The following is a 20,155-nucleotide window of genomic DNA, read 5'->3' as shown; positions in this document are numbered from 1 at the left end:
AGTATTATGCAAATTTTTTTGAATACTATTTTTTATGTAAGGTTTGTATATGTAATCCCACATAGCACGGAATATTACAATAATATCACAGAAATATTGTTCTTCTATTACAATATTACAGTGAAATATCGTATAAATATTGCAGAAATATTACCGAAATATTATTACAATATTAAAATGTCCGCCGAAATGAATCACAGTAATATAATGGTGATATATCACGAATGTATTACTGTAATATTTACATAGTATTTTTGTAATATTACAAAATTTAGGGTTCTGGATCTCATTCAACATTTATGAAAAAAAAGATCTCAAAGACGAGAAATTTCCCAGATAGCACAAGGACATCCATTGTATGTCCAATGGATATCCGCTTCTGGACATTCGGACGTCCATTAAGAGTCCAAATAAGGTCCGTCGGACAATCGATGAACGTCCACAGGATATACGTTTGGCACAACTTTGTACGTTTATAAAAAGTCCTTTAATGGACGTCCATAGGATATACGTTTGTCACAATTTCAGACATTCATAGAAAATCCGAAATAAACTAAATTTTGGACCTATTATGGTTTGATTATTTCTTTTGGGCCTTTTTCAATTAAAGGACTTGCTGCAATAGTGGGTTAATCCACATTTTGTAAAAATCATCGACATAAAGCATGGACTGCGCATTTCCTGCAAAAAGCTCTTGAAAAGTGTCTGGCAGAAAGACAAAGAAGAGACATGGTCCGGGTCAATTTCTTTCTCTGTCTAGCGCTCATTATGCTACTGGTTAGACAAAAACAGCGCTTGACCCAGACCAATTACTGTGTCCCTCTTTTGGTTGGAAAAACAACGAAAAAAAAGAATCAATAAAATAGAAAAAGAAAAAGGAAAGGAAAAAGAAACGAAAATAAAAAAAACGAAACAATAAAAAACAAAAAAGAAACAATAATATATTATAACAAACATTTAAAAATATACAAATAATTAATAATGTTAATAATAAATAAAAAAATAATTATCAACTTTATTCCGGACTCCCTTCAGGGTTGCCGGGGTGTTTTATAGGGACCACCAAACCCTTTACAAAACCGCCTTTCTGTCACACTCCAAGGAACACACATACACCTCTATGCAACAATAACTATACATTTAATATCTCATAGTTTCTTACACAGTTATCCCTTCTTTCCCTAATAAACCGGCCTGGCCATTAGCGACCATTACAATCTACTCCTCCCTCCCCTCCCCGCGCCTCTACCTCTTGCAACCTTATTCCTATTTCTTATTTGCCTGTTCCACACTCCTCTTCTACCCTGCTCTTTTCATCCTGGAGTTTCTCCTCCACTTTCTCTCCTGTCTTTCCCTGCTCTCTCTGCCTCCCCTTCTCTCTTCGCCTCATGCTTTCTCTCCTTCCCTCCTGCTTCTCCTCTGTCTCCTTCTATCCACGACTTCTCTCATTTCCATGACTAGGGATAGCTTCTCTCCACTCTCGCTTCTTATTCTATATACTTTTCGTCTCCTTCCCTCTCCTCTGTCCGTCTGCCACCTGTCACAAATCAAAAAACAAATCAAAAAACATTTTTCTATGAATAAGCTTATACTACCATCCTCTCCTTACTTCCTCTTCTCTTCCTCCCTACCCTCCTCCCTCCATCTACCCCCCTCTTCATCCCAACTCTACCTCCTCTCATCCACCCACAGCCCTCTGTTTGCCACTACTACATTCCTTCCCTTTGCCCTCTCCCTTCTCGCCGCTTCCACCATCCTCCACCTCATCCTTCTCTCCCCCATCGATAAGTCTTCATCCACCCCCACTCCCCATATCCCCTTTACCTCCCCTCCCCTTGCTAGAATCTCCTCCTTGTCCTCCTCTCTCACGATTCCTGTTATCAGTACCCATCTTCCCCCCTCCCCCTTCCTTTCTTCCACCCTGTCCATTGTTACCCTCCTTCCCAATATCCGCTCCATGATGCCCTCTACAAAGCACCTTCTCTCCTCTTCATCCTCCCCCTCTACCTCTCTCCATACTACATTTCTCTCCCTTCTCCTTTTGTCCTCTTCTTCTCCTGCTGTCCTCCTTCTTTCCTTCTGCGTGGCTTTCTCTCTTTCCTCCAGTCTGCTCCTCGTCCTCTCCTCCATCTCCTTCCTTCTATCTGCCCTCTTCTCCCAATCCTCTTCCCTCTTGATTTGCTCTGGCACCTCTCTCCCCTCATTCCTGCTCCTCTCTTCTTCTGTCACCTTCTGCCCATTCTTCTTCCTCTGTACCTCTCTCCATTCACTTTCCCCTTTTTCCTTCACTATGCCCTTCTGCCACTTCTTCAGCGTCATGTCTCTTTCTTCTTCCTCCTCTCTCCTTCCCTCCTCTCTCCCTGCCTCTCTCCTCCACAGCCTCTCCTCCTCCGCATCCACCTCTCTCCACCACTCCTCCATCCTCTCTTCCGTCACCTCGTTCCCATCTTCCCTCCTCTCCTCGTCTTTCTCTCCTCTGATCCTCAGCCCCTCTCCTCCATCCGCCCTTCTTTCCTTGCTCTTCGCTTCTTCTTTCATCCTCTCACCTTTTATCTCCTTTACCTCTCCTTCCCCCTCCGTGACCTTCCTCCTTCTCTCCTCTTCCCTCCTCTCCTTGCTGTCCCTCTGCTTGTCCCCGCTTCCTCTCCTCTTGAATTCTCTACTTCCAACCTTCTCTTCTGTTGATCCCTGCTCTTCTTGTCCCTCCGTCTCCTCCTCCCCTCTGCTCTCTTTCCGTTCTCTCTTCTCTCCAGCTTTCCCCTGTTTTTCCTCTTTCTCTATCCAACTCCTCCATAACCTCACCAAGTCCACTATACCTTCTCTTATTCCTCTCAATTCCTCTCTAATTTTCCTCAGCTCTCCGCTTTCCATCTTCCTGTCTTCCATCTTTTTTCCTCTATCTCTATCCTCTCTGCTTTCTTTGTTCCGCTTCTCGCTTTTCAACTCCTTTTTCACCACCATTTCAATTCACGTCACCTCTTGCTTCCCTTCTCCCCACTCCTTTTCGATGTTCGATTCTTCTCCCTCTGTCCACTCTCGCACTCTCCACCAATCACCATCTCATCGACCTATCGATTTCTCGATATCTCCTATTCTGCCAATCCTCTCCCTCTCTCGTTCCACCAATCTCCATCTCATCGACCTATCGATTTCTCGATATCTCCTATTCTGCCAATTCTCTCCCTCTCTCGTTCCTTCCACCGATCCGTCTCTCTCCTCGTCTATCGATATCTCGCATCCGTCTATTTGCTCAGTCCTGCGCTTCGCGATCTTCCACCGACTCTCCATTCCTTCACTATCACCTGCTCCAATTTCTTTCACCATCTCTCCTGCTTCTCCGCTTTCCGTCTCATGCTTCCCTTCAATGCCCCGGTTATTCCTTCTCCTTCTCTTCCTCCTCCATATCTTCTCACATCATTCCTCACTTCCTTTCCACTAATTCACTTCTTTATAACCGCGAGGACTCACTCAACCAACCTTCTCCTTCCGCCATTTTTCCCCCTCTAATTAAAAAAAAAAAAAAATAATAATAATAATAATAATGATAATAATAATAATACGTATTATTTCATATTATTTCATATTACATCTAAAAGTAGAACAATTAAAATAAACCTTTTGAAAATTAAAAAGAATATAATTTATTATTATTTATAAATTAATGTTAATTAGAAATATTGTAAATAATATATATACATATACATATATATATGTATATAATTTACAATATTTCTTTTAGATTATACAATAAAAATAATAAAGATAAATTATATAAAAGTAAGATCCAACCCTGCTAAAAAAATCCAATAGAATCAGATAAGAAAAAGTTCTATCTAATTGGATCGTGTTTTTGGTTCGTAAATATTAGATTGGTTATCTGAAATATACGATAGGCTTTCTATATTTCTGTATAGTATTTTTCATATAGTTATCTATCGGTTTTAATCAATTTCTGTTGTCATGTTTTATATAAATTAATCGTATTCTATCGTGTTTTTGGTTCGTAAATATTAGATTGGTTATCTGAAATATACAATAGGCTTTCTATATTTCTGTATCGTATTTTTTGTATAGATTACCTACCGTTTTTAATCAATTTCTATCGTCATGTTTTATATAAATTAATCGTATTCTATCGTGTTTTTGGTTCGCAAATATTAGATTGCTTATCTGAAACTTATAATAAACTTTTTATCTTTCTGTATCGTATTTTTCGTATAGATTACCTATCGTAAATCTAGTTCAAAAAATGTAAACATTTTACTTTTCTTGTACAGAATCGTTTACTCAATTAAAATGAGTAAATTATAAAAGTAATGTGGCAGTCGTCTTCCACATCGTCCTCTCGTAGCGAAAGAAACTGATTATTGCTTGTCTTAATCGTGTTGCGGGTGGTCTTTATATAGCGGGTCAGCTGCATTTGACTCACGAGAGAGTTTAATCGCCTACCAGCCTATCGGCGCCGCGTATTAACTAAAAAGTTGGATACAAAATGATAGAAATATATAGAAATTTGATAGAAAAGTTATAAAATTCTATCGTTCTTTATCGTATCTCAATTAAACGATTAAAACTTTATCTGAATATGGATACTTTCCTATATGATCTTACCTAATTATCTTACTAAATAGAAAAATTACGATTTAAAGTCTATACAAATTAATTTGAAATTGTCCCTATATGTTTCTATCAAATATATGTTATGGAACAATAATCGTTTTCTATCGTTGTCTTTATAATAGGAAATATTTCAAGGAGAAACAATTATCACAGGCACACAATAAAAGTGATCCGGCGGACCAGACTAGTCAATCCTTATGTATTTTGACCCGCTGAATCCGAATTCAAGGTCAGAATTGCAAAGTTAACTCGCATTTTCTAACCTCAAAAAAATTTTTTTTTAATGTTGGTCTGGCGGACCAGACTATATAATCAGTCAATCCTTACGTATTTTGACCCGCTGAATCCAAATCCAAGGTCAGAATTACTAAAGTTGCTCATTTTTTCTAACCTCAAAGAAACTTTTTTTTAATGTTGGTCCGGCGGACCAGAGTAGTCTATTCTTATGTATTTTGACCCGCTGAATCAAAATTCAAGGTCAGAATTGCTGAATTGGCTTATTTTTTTTTAACCTCAAAAAAAACACCTTGTAAAAGCAGCTTAGATCTTAAATGTATAATTCGGAGCGTGCAAGCTTGCGTAAGCACATTATCCGGGGAAAATTCAATACTTATGACAAGTCTGAGCTTCTGTGAATGAATAGCGTAGAAAATTCACTCCCTTTTCCTTATTTAACTCTTTTATTCTGACCTTGGATTTGGATTCAGCGGGTCAAAATACATAAGGATTGACTGATTATATAGTCTGGTCCGCCAGACCAACATAAAAAAAAATTTTTTTTTGAGGTTAGAAAATGCGAGCTAACTTTGCAATTTTGACTTTGGATTCGTATTCAGCGGGTTAAAATACATAAGGATTGACTAGTCTAGAGATACTATAACAGAGATTCGCCAATGTGCCGTCTTGGGGTAAAACCGGATATCGGATATGACGTTTTCGATGGCGGTTTACTCTGTTTTCTTTTGACAGGTGACAGGAGACAGGTTAGATCGGCTAGGCTTTCTCTGTCAGTTATATCTATCTTTCTCTCTCATACTTCCGGTTATACCCCAAGCGACAGGAGCCAATCAGAAATCGTTAACGCATTGGCGAATCTCTGTTATAGTATCTCTAGACTAGTCTAGTCCGCCGGACCAACCATTTTTTGTGTGTCTGTGTTATTTTATAATTCCGCCGAACAGAACATTCTGTTGTTCTTTATGGTATCCGAATTAAACGATTAAAACTTTATCTGAATATATACTTTGTAACGCTGGCTCTATAAGCCATCGCATTCGGCCGTGCAACCGCCGAAATCGTCGTCCGAGAGACGACCAGGGCGCCCCGCGCCCGCCTAAGACTCCCCACTACCGCGGCCGTTCACTCCGACGAACGACAGCACACAGGCCGCGCATCGGCTGACAGCTCGCGCAGGCGCCTTGTGCCGATGACGAACCGCGCGAAGCAAGGAAGGCCGACGACCTCCGGATTAAAAACGATACCCGGCCGTTAAAAACGTTCGAATTCGCACCCGCAAATGACGAGACGATTCCCCCCGATACGACACCCCCACGACGAGACAGGGGGGGGGGCCTCCACCGGGGTATAAAAAGACGGCCGAAACGGAGGAACAAGCAGATCTCCTCCGGCGAGCCGAGCTCGCCTCCGTCGACCAGATCTTAGAGAAACCAGAGGTCTACGTACAGTGGCCCCGGCCGGATATTACCGGCGTTCTCACAGAAATCTGGAAAACTCCAAATCCCTTTTTCCCACACGGCTTAAGCAAGGGGTTAGGGCTATCCCGCCTCCGCCGGACATTACCGGCCCGCCGAAATCCTACCCTCCCGTCGATTCCTAGCACAAGGCTACCGAGGTAAGGAAGCATCCTGCCCCGGCCGGACATTTCCGGCTAGCTGCCGCCAAGGAACCGATATTCCCCCCCGAATAACAGACGCGCGCGTCCCCCCACTGTCTCGTCGCACGTACACGAGACTGCCGACAATCGCGAGACGCGCCGCAGACCCCGTACACGTCACGCCAAGCGAGGCACGGGATTCTTTTCTCCGAGCGCGAAAACAACGATCTCTTTAACAACAAGTAAACACGTTTTCGGCAATCTGCGACAAGAACACGACGCGGACATTTTACCTTTGTTAATATAATAAACCATCATTATCTCAATAAATACAGTTAAAACAGATTAACGAAAGTATTCGAATGTGTCTCTGACCTATTTCCCCTAACCCCGTCCACCCGCACGACCGTAGGGGAAGAACAGGTCGTTACAACTTTCCTATATTATCTTATCTGGTTATCTTACTGAATAAAAAAATTACGACTTAAAGTCTATATAAATTATTCAGATAATTCTATATTCAGATAAAGTTTTAATCGTGTTTGAATGATCGTTTGATTCAGACACGATAAAGAATGATAAAATGTTATGTTCGGCAAAATTGCAAAATAATTTTTCCCTGTTTAAAATATCTCCAATTATATAGACAATGATAGAAAACTATTCCCATACAGCATCGAAAGATTGCAGAAACATCCCATAGACATTACACCGAAAGATTGTAATATTGCGTGGCAGTTGCGAAATGTTCTTGCAATCTTGTTGCAAGATTGCAGCAACGTTACAATGTCCGCCCTCAGAAACATTGCATTGTGTGCTATTAGAAACATTACAATGTGTGTTATTAGAAACATTACAATGTGTGCTATTAGAAACGTTATAATAAAACAATACATTAAAGCAGAAGTTGGCAAGAAATGCACTTTTCGGCCGATTTTTAGCTGGTTCTGCCTCCCGCTATTTCCCTTGCCCCGCAGTTTCGCGAGCAGCCTTCGTAGGCTGCGCGTTGCACTGCGGGGCAAGGGGAATAGCCCCAGATAGCACACGGACGTCCTTAGGACGTCCTCAGGACGTCCAGAACGGACTTCGTGGATATCCTGAGGACGTCCTGATTTTATCCCGGGACGTCCTCAGGACATCCTGAGGAATAGCAAACGAGCGCCACTTTTTAGTCCTTAAGACATCCTGAGGACAGTCTATCGGACATCCTGAGGACAGTCCATCGGACGTTCTGAGGATACCATAGGATTTCCTCAGGATATCCTCAGGAATAGCAAACAATGACCACTTTTTATCAGATTTTTTAGATTTTTTTTTTTAGGATTTTTGATAAATGTATCGATTTTTTATAAAAAACTTATAAGAAATTTTTTGAAACGTTTCTCAGAAAAATTTAAAAAATAAAAAATTCCGATTAATTTAGAAAATTTTTTAAATATTTCTAAGTATTTTTAACAGTTTTTGAGAATTGAAAAAAAACTTTAACAAAAAATTAAAAATTCTAATTATTTCTACGATAATTTTGTAAGAGGAAGAAGACTATACATGTTTTAGCGACAGTTGTACCTGTTAAAGCATGTTTAATCTCTGTACCCGAGAAAACGGTCACCCATCCAAGTATCAACCATCGCCGACGATGCTTGACTTCGAAGACCATACGCATCCTAACGCTTCGTGATGATCCATGAGTACTTCTTGTTTATGCATACATATTTGTTATAGATCATTACAATAGATGTTGTCAGAAGGATGAAACATATATAGTTAACTTATATTTTTATAAATAAATATAAAGTTTTACAGTTTCTTAAAGTTATTTTTACATATGCGCGCGAAATAGCATGTGGAATAACTTATTAAAAAACTGTTTTTGCGCCGTTTGTATAAAATAAAATTAAAAAATTATTTAATGTCATCTTTTATAATTTTTTAGTATTGTTAATATGCCATATTGTTTCAATAAGTGTAGACATTCAATCTGACTTTAAAGTCAACATTTTTACACATTTGATTTTGCAATACATTCTAGAAATACGTACGATATTCAAAGATTTCTCACTTGCTATATTAATTTACGTTTTTTTCAAAAATTACTATACGTCCAGGATGTCCTGAATACTATTTTAGGATGTCCTGAGGACTTTCGTAGGATGTCCTGAGGACTCTTTTAGGACGTTCTAAGGACTGTCTTGGGATGTCCTGAGGATTGTTTTAGAATGTCCTGAGGACTGTCTTAGGATGTCCTGAGGACTTTCAGGATATCATTCTTAGAACATTCTGTGTTATCTAAAATGTCTGGTATTTATACAGTCATTATATTTAAGTTTATCTTCAGACATTTTGTAGCTAATGAAACTCTTTATACAATATTTTAAGAATAACGTTTTCAGCTAGAATACATATATTCTCAGGATATCCCAAGGATGTCCTCAAGACATGAGTAAAATTTCAATTTATATTAATATTATTACAGAATTTAACATTTTAAACTTACTTTAGAAGTCAAATTTATACATAAAATATTTACAATAATACAACTATTATATCCTGACAAGATCCCAGGACATTCCGGGACATATTCAGGATGATCCTGAGGACGTCCTGTGCTATCTGGGGCGGGAGGCGGAACCAGCTGAAAATCGGCCAAGAAGTGCATTTCTTGCCAACCTCTGTTTTAATGTATTGTTTCATCATAATGTTTCTAATAGCACACATTGATCGCGACACTGCGGGACAAGAGGAATAGCGGGAAACGAAACCAATTGAAAATCAGGAAGTGTATTTTTTGCCGATCTTTACATTAAAGGTTGAAATTTTACTCATTGTCAGACATGTAATATACTAAGTTTTTACGAATAAATATTATGTGTAAACATATATATATACACCACAAATAAAAAGCAACACTTATAATTAGTATATATATAATAACTTAAAAAACAATCTGATACTAATCAACATATATATACACATATAAAATAGACAATTATAAATGTCACTTTTCATCTGTAATAATTAATTACATATTTATAGATATTTGTGTATAAAAGTAATTTAAATACATTATATTTTTACACATTATATATTTTATAATTTTGTAAATATACATATAATTATATAACTTTTTTTTTAATTGATAACTTTATTCCAATTGTTCCTCTTCTGCTGCATCCGTTACGTACGTGCTTGTGTACTATACGAACAGCTTTCTTTCAAATGCAAAAAAATATATGATTCAATATATTAAATATATGTATATAGTTATAAATATTTGTATATAAAACTATATATATGTATATTTATTAATACTTAAATATTTTAAAAACATTTATTTAGTGTCATAATACAAATATTAATAATTAAAATATGTACATTTACTTAAAACAAATTATACAATTTATATTACTAAAATAAAACTTACGTATAATTAAATTTGCTAGTTGTAAGTCTTTGAAACTGTGAATACATTAGTGGGAAACGTCCATTCATAATATCCAGTTGGAGGAGGTTGATAAGTTAAAGATTATGTTGGATACCAGTTAGAAAATAGAGGTGTATATGATGGTGAAGCATCATTTGCTTGAGCTAAAAGTTACATGGAATATAATTAGGGCATTAAATATCGCTTAGAATCAAATTGAATTAATTTTTTTAATAACATAATGCAATATTATTAATCTTGCGTTATCTGAAGTATTGAAAACATGCTATGTATGTTTTAGAAATTAATACAGAAATTATGTGAATGTGGGTGTTTATAGATAAATTGATATGTAACTTGATGTTATTAGATATCAATGGTATAAACATAGATTTTGTATGAATTATATCTTGCTTACCCATTTCTGCGACTCTTAGTAAAGCTTGACCAAATTGCTCCACCGCTTTTACCTACATCTCAATAAAAAATTGCATTCTCCAATCTAATTATGATTTGGCTGAGCGTGGCATCTGCCTCCTTTATAATTAACATCAAAAACTGGCTGTTCCAGTGTTACTTCTTCAATGTAACAAATGAAAAGCTGAATGACTGCATTTTTTCTTTTTGATCTTTAACATTGAAGATCATCCTATGCATTATCAAATATAATATGTCATGCTTCTTCCCAATAAATTCCGCTTGCTCTTATCCATGAAATTCCATATTGACATTGTCATAAAAGAGTATGATGCTAGAAGTAACAGAATGTTAAAAATTAGTTCATTATTATCACAAAATTTTATTATGCAATTTAGTAGCAATTTAACTGGTATCAGCATGATTCACATCGATTTGATAGAATACATAATGAATTAAATAATTATGTAATTGTAAATTTGATGAAGTGGCAAGGACATTAATAATAAGCTAATTATCAACGAGTAAAGAATAGTATTGCGTAGCAAAAAGGCAAAAATACATTATTCCACAAGAGACGATATAATGATTAACGTCAATTTCATCTAATAAAATGTGAAATAACTGATAAGTTTTCGTCGCTTACCATTCAGCAGAATAGAGAAGAACTCCACCGTTCATGTGTTTAATGACATTTTCCTTGTGTATTGTGAACGTTTGTGACGGATGATTGTCGACTGTTAAACGCTGCCAAACGTTGTTAAGAGATTCTTTGCCTCTTCTTGATTTATTGCCAATACTGAAAATCTATAATTCTCGTAGAATATAGGTTTTTAGTACTAGCAGTGAATTTTGGAACGTAGTCTAACCTCGCTACTAACCTCGCGCACTGTTACGTGCTTAGACACGATAAAAATTCTCTTCTTTAAAATATTTCTATCTAATCACTCTGTACAAACTATGTCTTAAAACTATCCCGATGTGTCATACCAGATCCTTACTTATTGATAACCTTTTCTATCTACGGTTTTTTTAAACTTAATATTTGTCTGTTTCTTCGTCCTGTAAACATCCTGCATCCCACCCAAACTATTCTTTATGACATAGATATCAATTATCAAATTCTCTCCTTTTTAAGAAATCAACCAATAGCTATTACCGCCTTACGAGCACTTCCTATGATTGGACGATGCTAACTTATTCCGACTTTAATATAAGGATCCCTCTCGATGATTAGAGTCAGTCTCTGTACTAAACCACTAGAAGTTAGACGAAAGTCTGTAAAACGTTAGAATAAAATACTTTAAAATACCAGTGCGATCTATCTCTCACATTACGTGCATCTCACACGTAACAATTGGTGGCAGCGGTTAACCAGTTGTCCTGAAGAAAGGCCTCCATCAGCATTTTGTTTTATTGCTTATGCAAGCATAAAAGTTCGAGGAAGGCGCAAAGTAAGGACACACGAAACACAAAGGATTAAATCGAGAAAATCTCACAAATACTGTGGTAGAAGACGATCCTTAACAATTGGCTATAATCTGCATAATTCGACAATTTGGTCTCACCGATAAAACCTCTTGGCGGACTACGGCCCAGCATCCGAGGAAAAAGGCAGAGGAGCTGAAACGTCGGAGCAGCACGAAAGCCGAAAAGTGGGAGGAAAAGCACGAGGTATCCAGCATCTTCTTGAGACGACGGCGACGAGACTCCGTGGACATCTAGCACGTAAAAAGGCTCCTCAAATCATCGGACAACATCCTGGACCAACATCAAAACACCATGCGAACAATGTTTATTGTACTACTACTGTAAGTCTTTATGAATTACCGAAGTCCTAGCGTACACTATAATTCAGATAGTTCGGGCGAAAGTAGTTTAGTAGACAATTTCGAATCCGATCACACATCTTTAACATTAACCATGAATAACCAAGCGTCGGCACTGATAAATCTTCACGGCGAAAGTCACTTAGATAGGGACCAACAAAGTCGAAGATCCTCGATTTCGACAGGTAATAGTTATTTTTCTGTTCGCCATAGCTTAAATCTCTTGCCAATCTTTAATGGTAAAAATATTCCGGTTCACCAATTTACATCCGATTGTAGAGGAGTTTTAGAATTAGTAGAGCCAGAAGATTATTTTTTTTTAGGGCGATCCTTCAAACAAAATTAACGGGCGATGCCGCGTTAGTTAGGTCCGTATATACTATTACAAATCTTGAAGAATTATGTGAGGCATTAATAAAAGAATTTGGAAATTACTTAACGTTTGAACATTGGGAATTAGAAATAAATAATCTTAGACAAAACAGAGATGAATCCATTGAAAAATACGTCACCAAAGTTAGGAAATTAAATTCAGATATGATTATCGCAATATCTAATTACCCTGACCAGGCAGCAAGAGTTTAAGCGTTTTTAAAGCGGGATTAAGAGTTTTCGCAACCAATAAATTAATAGACCACTTTTTAGGCGGATTACATCCAGATAGCACAAGGACATCCATTGTATGTCCAATGGATATCCGTTTCTGGACATTCGGACGTCCATTAAGAGTCCAAATAAGGTCCGTCAGACATTCGATAGACGTCCATAGGATATACGTTTGGCACAACTTTGTACGTTTATAGAAAGTCCTTTAATGGACGTCCATGGGATATACGTTTGTCACAATTTCGGACATTCATAGAAAGTCCGAAATAAACCAAATTTTGGACCTATTATGGTTTAATTATTTCTTTTGGGCCTTTTTCAATTAAAGAGCTTGCTGCAATAGTGTGTTAATCCAAATTTTGTAAAAATCATTGACATAAAGCATGGACTGCGCATTTTCTGCAAAAAGCTCTTGAAAAGTGTCCGGCAGAAAGACAAAGAGGAGACATGGTCCGGGTCAATTTCTTTCGTTGTCGGCGCCCATTATGCTACTGATTAGACAGAGCCCTAATTTACACCGAGCACTTGGTACGCGTATCAAGTAGTGAATTTAAGCTGATCAGCCAATGATTAAACACATTCACTAGTTATTTACTATTTGATACGCGTACCAAGTGCTCGGTGTAAACTAGGTCTAACTAAAGAGACAACGCTTGACTCAGACCAATTGCTGTATCCCTCTTTTGGTCGGAAAAAGAAATGAAAAAAAAAGAAAAAAAAACAAAAATTAAAAACAAAACGATAAAAAACAAAAAGGAAACAATAATATATTATAACAAACATTTAAAAAAATATCAATAATTAATAATGTTAATAATAAATAAAAAATAATACGTATTATTTCATATTACATATTTCATATTATATCTAAAAGTAGAACAATTAAAATAAACCTTTTAAAATTTAAAAATAATATAATTTATTATTATTTATAAATTAATGTTAATTAGAAATATTGTAAATAATATATATATAATTTACAATATCTCTTTCAGATTACATAATAAAAATAATAAAGATAAATTATATAAAAGTAAGATCCAAGTGCGGACATAAATCAGATATCGAGCATAGGACGTTCTGAATAGAACATCCGTTTTAATTCCAATAATGGATATCCTATGAATGTCCATTTTATGTCCATGGACATGCGGACCTGAATTGGACTTAAAATGAACGTCCTTGGAACATCCAGTGCTATTTGGGATAGAAGCGTCGGACAACATCTTCTAGCACAAAAATTTAACACTTTGGAAGACGCAATAGAAGGGACTATATATATATATATATAGACTTTATTGTGTCCCAATATGGGGTTACAAGGCGCTTTTTCCACGGAGCGTTCCCGAACCGTTCACAGTTGTATCCTCTCTACTCCCGAACCGACCTGGCCATTTGCGACCCTTACATTCTAACACCCCCCCCCCCTCGCACGCCCTTATCCCCTTTTCCCCATCCCCTAATCCCACTCTCTCCTCTCTTTTGCCCCTTCTTCATTGTCCTTTTTCCATTCATCTCTCTTCATCTCTGCTCTCTTCCTTCTACTTCTCCTCCTTGATTTCCTCTTTCCGTTTTTCATCAAGGGGCCTCTCCTCCTCTCCTCTTTCTCCTGTCTCCCTCTGCTCTCTCCGCCTCTTCGTCTCCTTCCCCTCATGCTTTCTCGCCGTCTCTCCTTCTTTCCTGCCTCTCCTCCTAAGACAATCAATTAAATCATTATTCTCCTTCCACCTCTCATTCTTCCCAACTTGCCGTCTCTCTGTCATCTCTCTACTTTCCGTGCTGTTGAGCCCCCCCGACTCCTTACGCTCTTCTCTGCTCTTTTCACTCTCCTGCTCCTCTTAACCTCCCCTCCTTGTCTCTCCCTCTCCCTCTCTGATCTCCTCGGCTCCTCTCTCTTCCATCTGTTTGACCGTTCTTCTCTTTCACTAGCAAGCCGTTTATCCATACATTCATACTCCTCTACATATCAGCCATACATATAAAGATATAACATATATAAAATATATAATACAACACAGGAACAAAATATACAATAACAAGACAAACACAATTGTAAACGAAACGGAAGTCCACCTGTCCCCCAACTTCTTCCCTATCAATATCTCATTATAATATATTACATGTCTAATCTCCTCCTACCAACCTGGCCCTTGAGCAGCCCCACAGACGTATACCCCTCCTCCCCTCCACGGACCCTCCATACCTCTTTCTCCCTCTCTCCCCTTCCTTATCCTTCTTTATCCCCTCTCGCTCCCTTCTCCAAATGCCTTCACTGCCGCTTCCAAGTTAATTCCTCTCTGCTCCCCTCTCATTCCATCTAACTGTCCTCTCCCGAACTCCAATTCTTCTGGCTCCGTCATCCTCCGCCTCCTCCTCTACCCTCTGTCTCTCCTCTCTCCAGTTTCTATTCCTGTTCTCACCTCCTTTTTAACTCCTACCTATAACCAAAAACAACTCTTATTTTCCTTCTTGCAATCCGCCTATCCTCCTGTTCCCCCTCCTCCTCCCTGTCACTTCCTCCCTCCTCCTTGCCGTCTCTTCCTGTCCTGCTTCCTTGTCTCTGCTTCCTTCCCCCCACCAGTCTCCATCGTCCCTCCACTCCGCTCCCTCTCTACACCGACTTTCTTTGCTCCTTGTTCCCTTTCCGCCTCTTCTCCGCTTGTCTCCATCCGACCGTCTTTTCTTCCCCTCTGCTTCCTCTTCTTTCTCCCTGGCCGCTTCTCCATACCTTTCTTCCCCTCTTTTCTTCCTCGTCTGGATCCAAGTCCTCTTCTCCCGTCTGCCACCTCTCCAGTCTCGCCTCCAGACTTCTAAATCTTTTCCTAACCTCTTTTAACCCTTTTGGCATTTTCACTCTGTTTTCTTACTTCTCTTCCAATCTCTTCTATCCTCCTCTCGACCGCACTTTTTTCCCTCACTCTGTCCTTTTCCGTCTCCTTCATTATCCCATTCTCTTCTCCTCATCATTACATTTCATCTCTGTCTCTATTTTCACCTCATCTGCTTTCTCTCACTCTGCTATTACTGTTTCTGCGTCGGCTATCTTTTCCTTCGACGGACCACGTGCTGTGAGAATCTGCGTTCCCAAAGCTCGCTACCGTCTGCCGCCTCACTCCTGCCAATCTGTTTTCCACCATCTTCTCCATCCGCGCCATCTCTCCTCTCCTCGTCATCTTCCTCGTTCCCGTCTTCATCTCCTGCCAACCGGCTTTTCCTTTCTTCTCAGCGCCCTCTCACTGTCCTCTTCTTCTCCACGGCTACTTCACTCCACATTCTTTCCTCTCATCTCCCAAACTCCACCACGATATCTTTTCATATCTTTTCTTTTCCGCCGTCCTCCTGCTTCCCTCCAATCGCCCGACCACCACTCGTCCTCTTCTACCCGAATTTTCACTTTCCTACTCTCCCTCTCACCTCCATTATCACTTCACTGCTCCTTACTTTGGAGCTTCCAAATTCACACCCGTTCTCACCGACGCCATTATTCTTTCCCCAATAGAAGGGACTATAAGATTTATTAAAAAATCACAATATCATGCAGAAAGATTTAGAGTGAATAATTTTAATAAACCAGGCTATGTAACTTGTAATTATTGCAAAAAAATAGGCCATTCCGAAAGTGAATGTAGAAAAAAGACTTTTTATACACAAAATAAAAACACAGGTCAAAATTTTCCATACAATAATCATCATAATGGACGTGATTCTGTGCAAAATTTCGATAGTTCGAAAAATAAATTTAATGATAATACTCAAGCTAATAGATATCAAGCAAATAACGGACAAAATTATAATTATCGTTATAATTTAAATAATTCATCAAATAATTATCGTCAAAATAATAGCCAACCTAATTTAAACTATCAAGGCCAAGCGAAGAGCGCGCAACGCCAAGGCCAATCATCCAGTCGCGCAAATCCGATTCACCTGATAGAACCAGCGTCCGAACATACACAATCCGAACAAGTTCTCGAAATGTCATTTCCATCCCCTTCAACGAACTTAGAAATCCAACAGACAGATTCTTATTAGACACGGAAGCTGATATAAATATCATAAAAGCAAACGCTTTACTCCGCGACACTTTAGTATATCAAGACAGAAAGGTAGAAATACAGGGCATCACGGAAGAAAAACAACAAACGCTTGGAACCGCGTATTTAAATTCAGAAAATGGCACTTACGAATTTCATGTAGTATCAAGTAATTTTCCACTAAAGGAACAAGGCATAATAGGCTCAACCTTCTTACGCCTCGAAAACGCGAAAATAGATTTCGAAAAACCAAAAGTTACAATCCGGAATAATAAAGTATACTCGTTGGAATATAGTAATTTAATAACTGTGCCAGCTAGAAGCATGTATCCGTGTGTAATTAAAACTAAGCAAAGTAATATCGATAACGGACTGATAAATCGACAGGAAATAACACAAGGCGTCTTTCTTATAGATAGCGTTGTGAAAGTAAACAACGGTAACGTACATACATATTTAGTCAACACGACAGAAAACGAAATAAATATCGAGACACCTTTAATTGATGTGGAGCCAGTGTTAATCGACACGAACCCGAGGGACAGCTCTACATACATAATAAATTCGGTGATCTCAAGTAATTTAACGGATAGATTAAAAATATTAAAAGAAAACCTACGATTAAATCATTTGAATAAGGAAGAAGAATCTTCTATATTACCTATTATTGAAAATTATAATGATGTATTCCATTTGCCGGGAGATAAATTAAAAGGAACAAATAGAATTACACATTCTATCCCTACTACAGACAATGTTCCTATAATTGTTAAACAATATAGATACCCCCCTGTTCACAAAGAGGAAATTAAACAACAAATTAACAAACTACTCGAACAAGATATAATTCAACCTTCTATTTCACCATTTAATTCGCCATTATGGGTAGTACCAAAAAAGCCTGATGCAGACGGTAATAAACGATGGAGATTAGTAATAGACTTTAGGAAATTAAATGATAAAACAGTGGGAGATGCATACCCATTGCCTAATATAACAGACATTTTGGATCAATTAGGAAAAGCTAGATATTTTTCATGCTTTGATTTAGCTTCAGGTTTTCACCAAATTCCGATGAATCCACGGGATGCAATAAAAACGGCTTTTAGTACACCTAACGGTCATTATGAATATAAAAAAATGCCTTTTGGATTAAAAAATGCCCCCGCAACGTTTCAACGTTTGATGGATCCCACACAGCACACTTTATCTTAGGGATGTCCCTGGGATATCATTTTGGGATTGCGCAATATCGTTAGATATCCATGGACCGTCTGCAATATCCAAGGGATATCCAAGGGATGCACAAATGTCCACCGATTTGACATCCTGTAGATGTCTCAAACGATATCCAGAGGATGTCCAAGGGATTTCCTGAGATATCGTAATATACCCTCGTGAAAAAATTTGTCAAAGTTAAAAAATTTTTTTTTAGGATTTCTCATAAATATTCCGATTTTTTATAAGAATTAAAACGTTTCTCGGAAAAACTTTAAAAATGAAAAATTTTGATTAATTTAGAAAATTTTTGAATATTTCTAATTATTTTTAGGAGTTTCTAAGAATTGAAAAAAACTTGAACAAAATATAAAAAATTCTAATTATTTTTACGGTAATCTTGTAAGAGGAAGAAGACTATAACAACATGTTTCAGCCAAGTCACAGTCGTATCCGTAAAAGCATGTTTAATCTCTATATCTGAAAAAACGGTCACCCATCCAAGTGTCAACCATCGCCGACGTTGCTTGACTTCGAAGACCGTACGCATCCTAACATCACGTGATAATCCATGAACACTTCTTGTCTATGCATACATATTTGTTATGCATACATATCATTACAATATATATTATCAGAAGGATAAAATTATGTATAGTTAATTTATATTTTTATGAATAAATATGAAGTTTTAGTTTTTTATTTATTTTTACATATGCGTGAAAAATAGCATGTGAAATAACTTATTAAAAAGTTTGTTTTTGCTCTGTTTGTATAAAATCAGACAAATTTTTTAATGTCATTTTTTATAATTTTTTAGTATTATTAATACACTGAGAAAAAAAATTGATTGTACCAACTAAATTTGTATAGTTGCTTTATTCAATGGTTGATTCAACAATTATTTAGTTGCACTAAAAGAAGTATGGTTCATAAAGCATTAAATTTTTTTAACTAAACCAATTTAATCAAATTATTTTGTTAGAAATACTGATAACATTTATTTGGTTTTGCGTGTCATTTAATTTTCCAGGTAACATATTCATTTAAATTTTAAGTATCGAAATGACTAAAAGATATCGAAAGTATTAATAAATATTTTGTATTTTTAATCAAACGGTTCAGTTAGATACAAAATTTTGTTAAAATAAACAGAATTTGTCAATTAAAAGTTTTTAAAGTAACAAAAAAATATTATAAATCTTTAATAACTTTTTGATGGACAAACTAATTATGATTAAAAATAAAATAAAATAATTGTTTGTTAACATTTCTAGGCTAAATACGGATTTAGTTGATTAATAAAACATTTAATTAAAAATACATATTTTTTTTAATGAACAACTAAAGAATGCAATTAAATATTACATCATTTTTATATAAATGTCAATTGCTTTATGTATTTTCTTCAACTAAATAAAGTTCGTAACTTAACTATTTAAATTTTGTTCAATTTTAAACTAAATTATGTATTAGTCAACTAAGTTTATCAGCCTACAAATGTTAAAGAACAATTATTTTATTTTATTTTTAATCGCGCTTTATTAGCACGCTTAGTTCATTTATCAAAAAGTTTTTAAAGATATATAAAACTGTTTGTTACTTTAAAAAATTAAAATTAGTCGAATTCTGCTGTTTACTCCAACAACAATTTTTACATATAATTAAAAAAATAAAAATGTTTTATTTAATTCTTATTTTTTTTAATCTTACGGTATCTTTTACCAAAATTTTTTGTTTTTTATATATTTGCTAATTTTACTTAATACTTAGCTTTTTATTTTTTATTTTGTTAATATAATTAATAAACATAACAATTTTGTGTCTACAACACAAAATATTAAACAAATGTTATTTGTAGTTTGAAAACTGCAGACTATGTTGTAATAATTAATTTAATATACTATATTTTAAATTATATACTTTGTATTGAGCAAGAAATGTTTTGTATTAGTAATTAACTTTGGTTGAAATAAAAGTAATCAAATAATATCAATTTGTTAATTAAAATGTTTGCTTGTCTAATAAAAACATTTTTTTTAATTACAAAATGTAATATTTTTTTGCTTAAATAAACGAACTTTTAAATTAACACTAAAATATTTGATTACTTATATTGCAACCAAATTTTAGTTGCTAAGACAAAACATTTCTGCTACAGTCAGCTCGGTAACAG

The 20,155-nt window shown here is 36.4% G+C and overlaps 2 protein-coding genes across 3 annotated transcripts in view; both read right to left on the bottom strand.

The window, feature by feature from the left end:
- The window catches only part of LOC118647631, a 377,709-nt gene that overhangs the window by 311,817 nt on the left and 45,737 nt on the right, over positions 1–20,155 (bottom strand). The gene's annotated exons all lie outside the window — the stretch shown is intronic.
- On the bottom strand, positions 1,645–2,995 carry LOC118647632 (trichohyalin-like). The gene has a single exon (XM_036292890.1). It carries the CDS (start codon positions 2,959–2,961, stop codon positions 1,669–1,671), a length of 1,293 nt encoding a protein of 430 aa, XP_036148783.1. The 5' UTR covers positions 2,962–2,995; the 3' UTR covers positions 1,645–1,668.

The sequence above is a fragment of the Monomorium pharaonis genome, chromosome 10, assembly GCF_013373865.1.
Source record: "Monomorium pharaonis isolate MP-MQ-018 chromosome 10, ASM1337386v2, whole genome shotgun sequence".
NCBI lineage: Eukaryota > Metazoa > Arthropoda > Insecta > Hymenoptera > Formicidae > Monomorium > Monomorium pharaonis.
The sequence above is the reverse complement of the archived record's forward strand: the minus strand, read 5'-3'. Positions and strand labels throughout refer to the sequence as shown.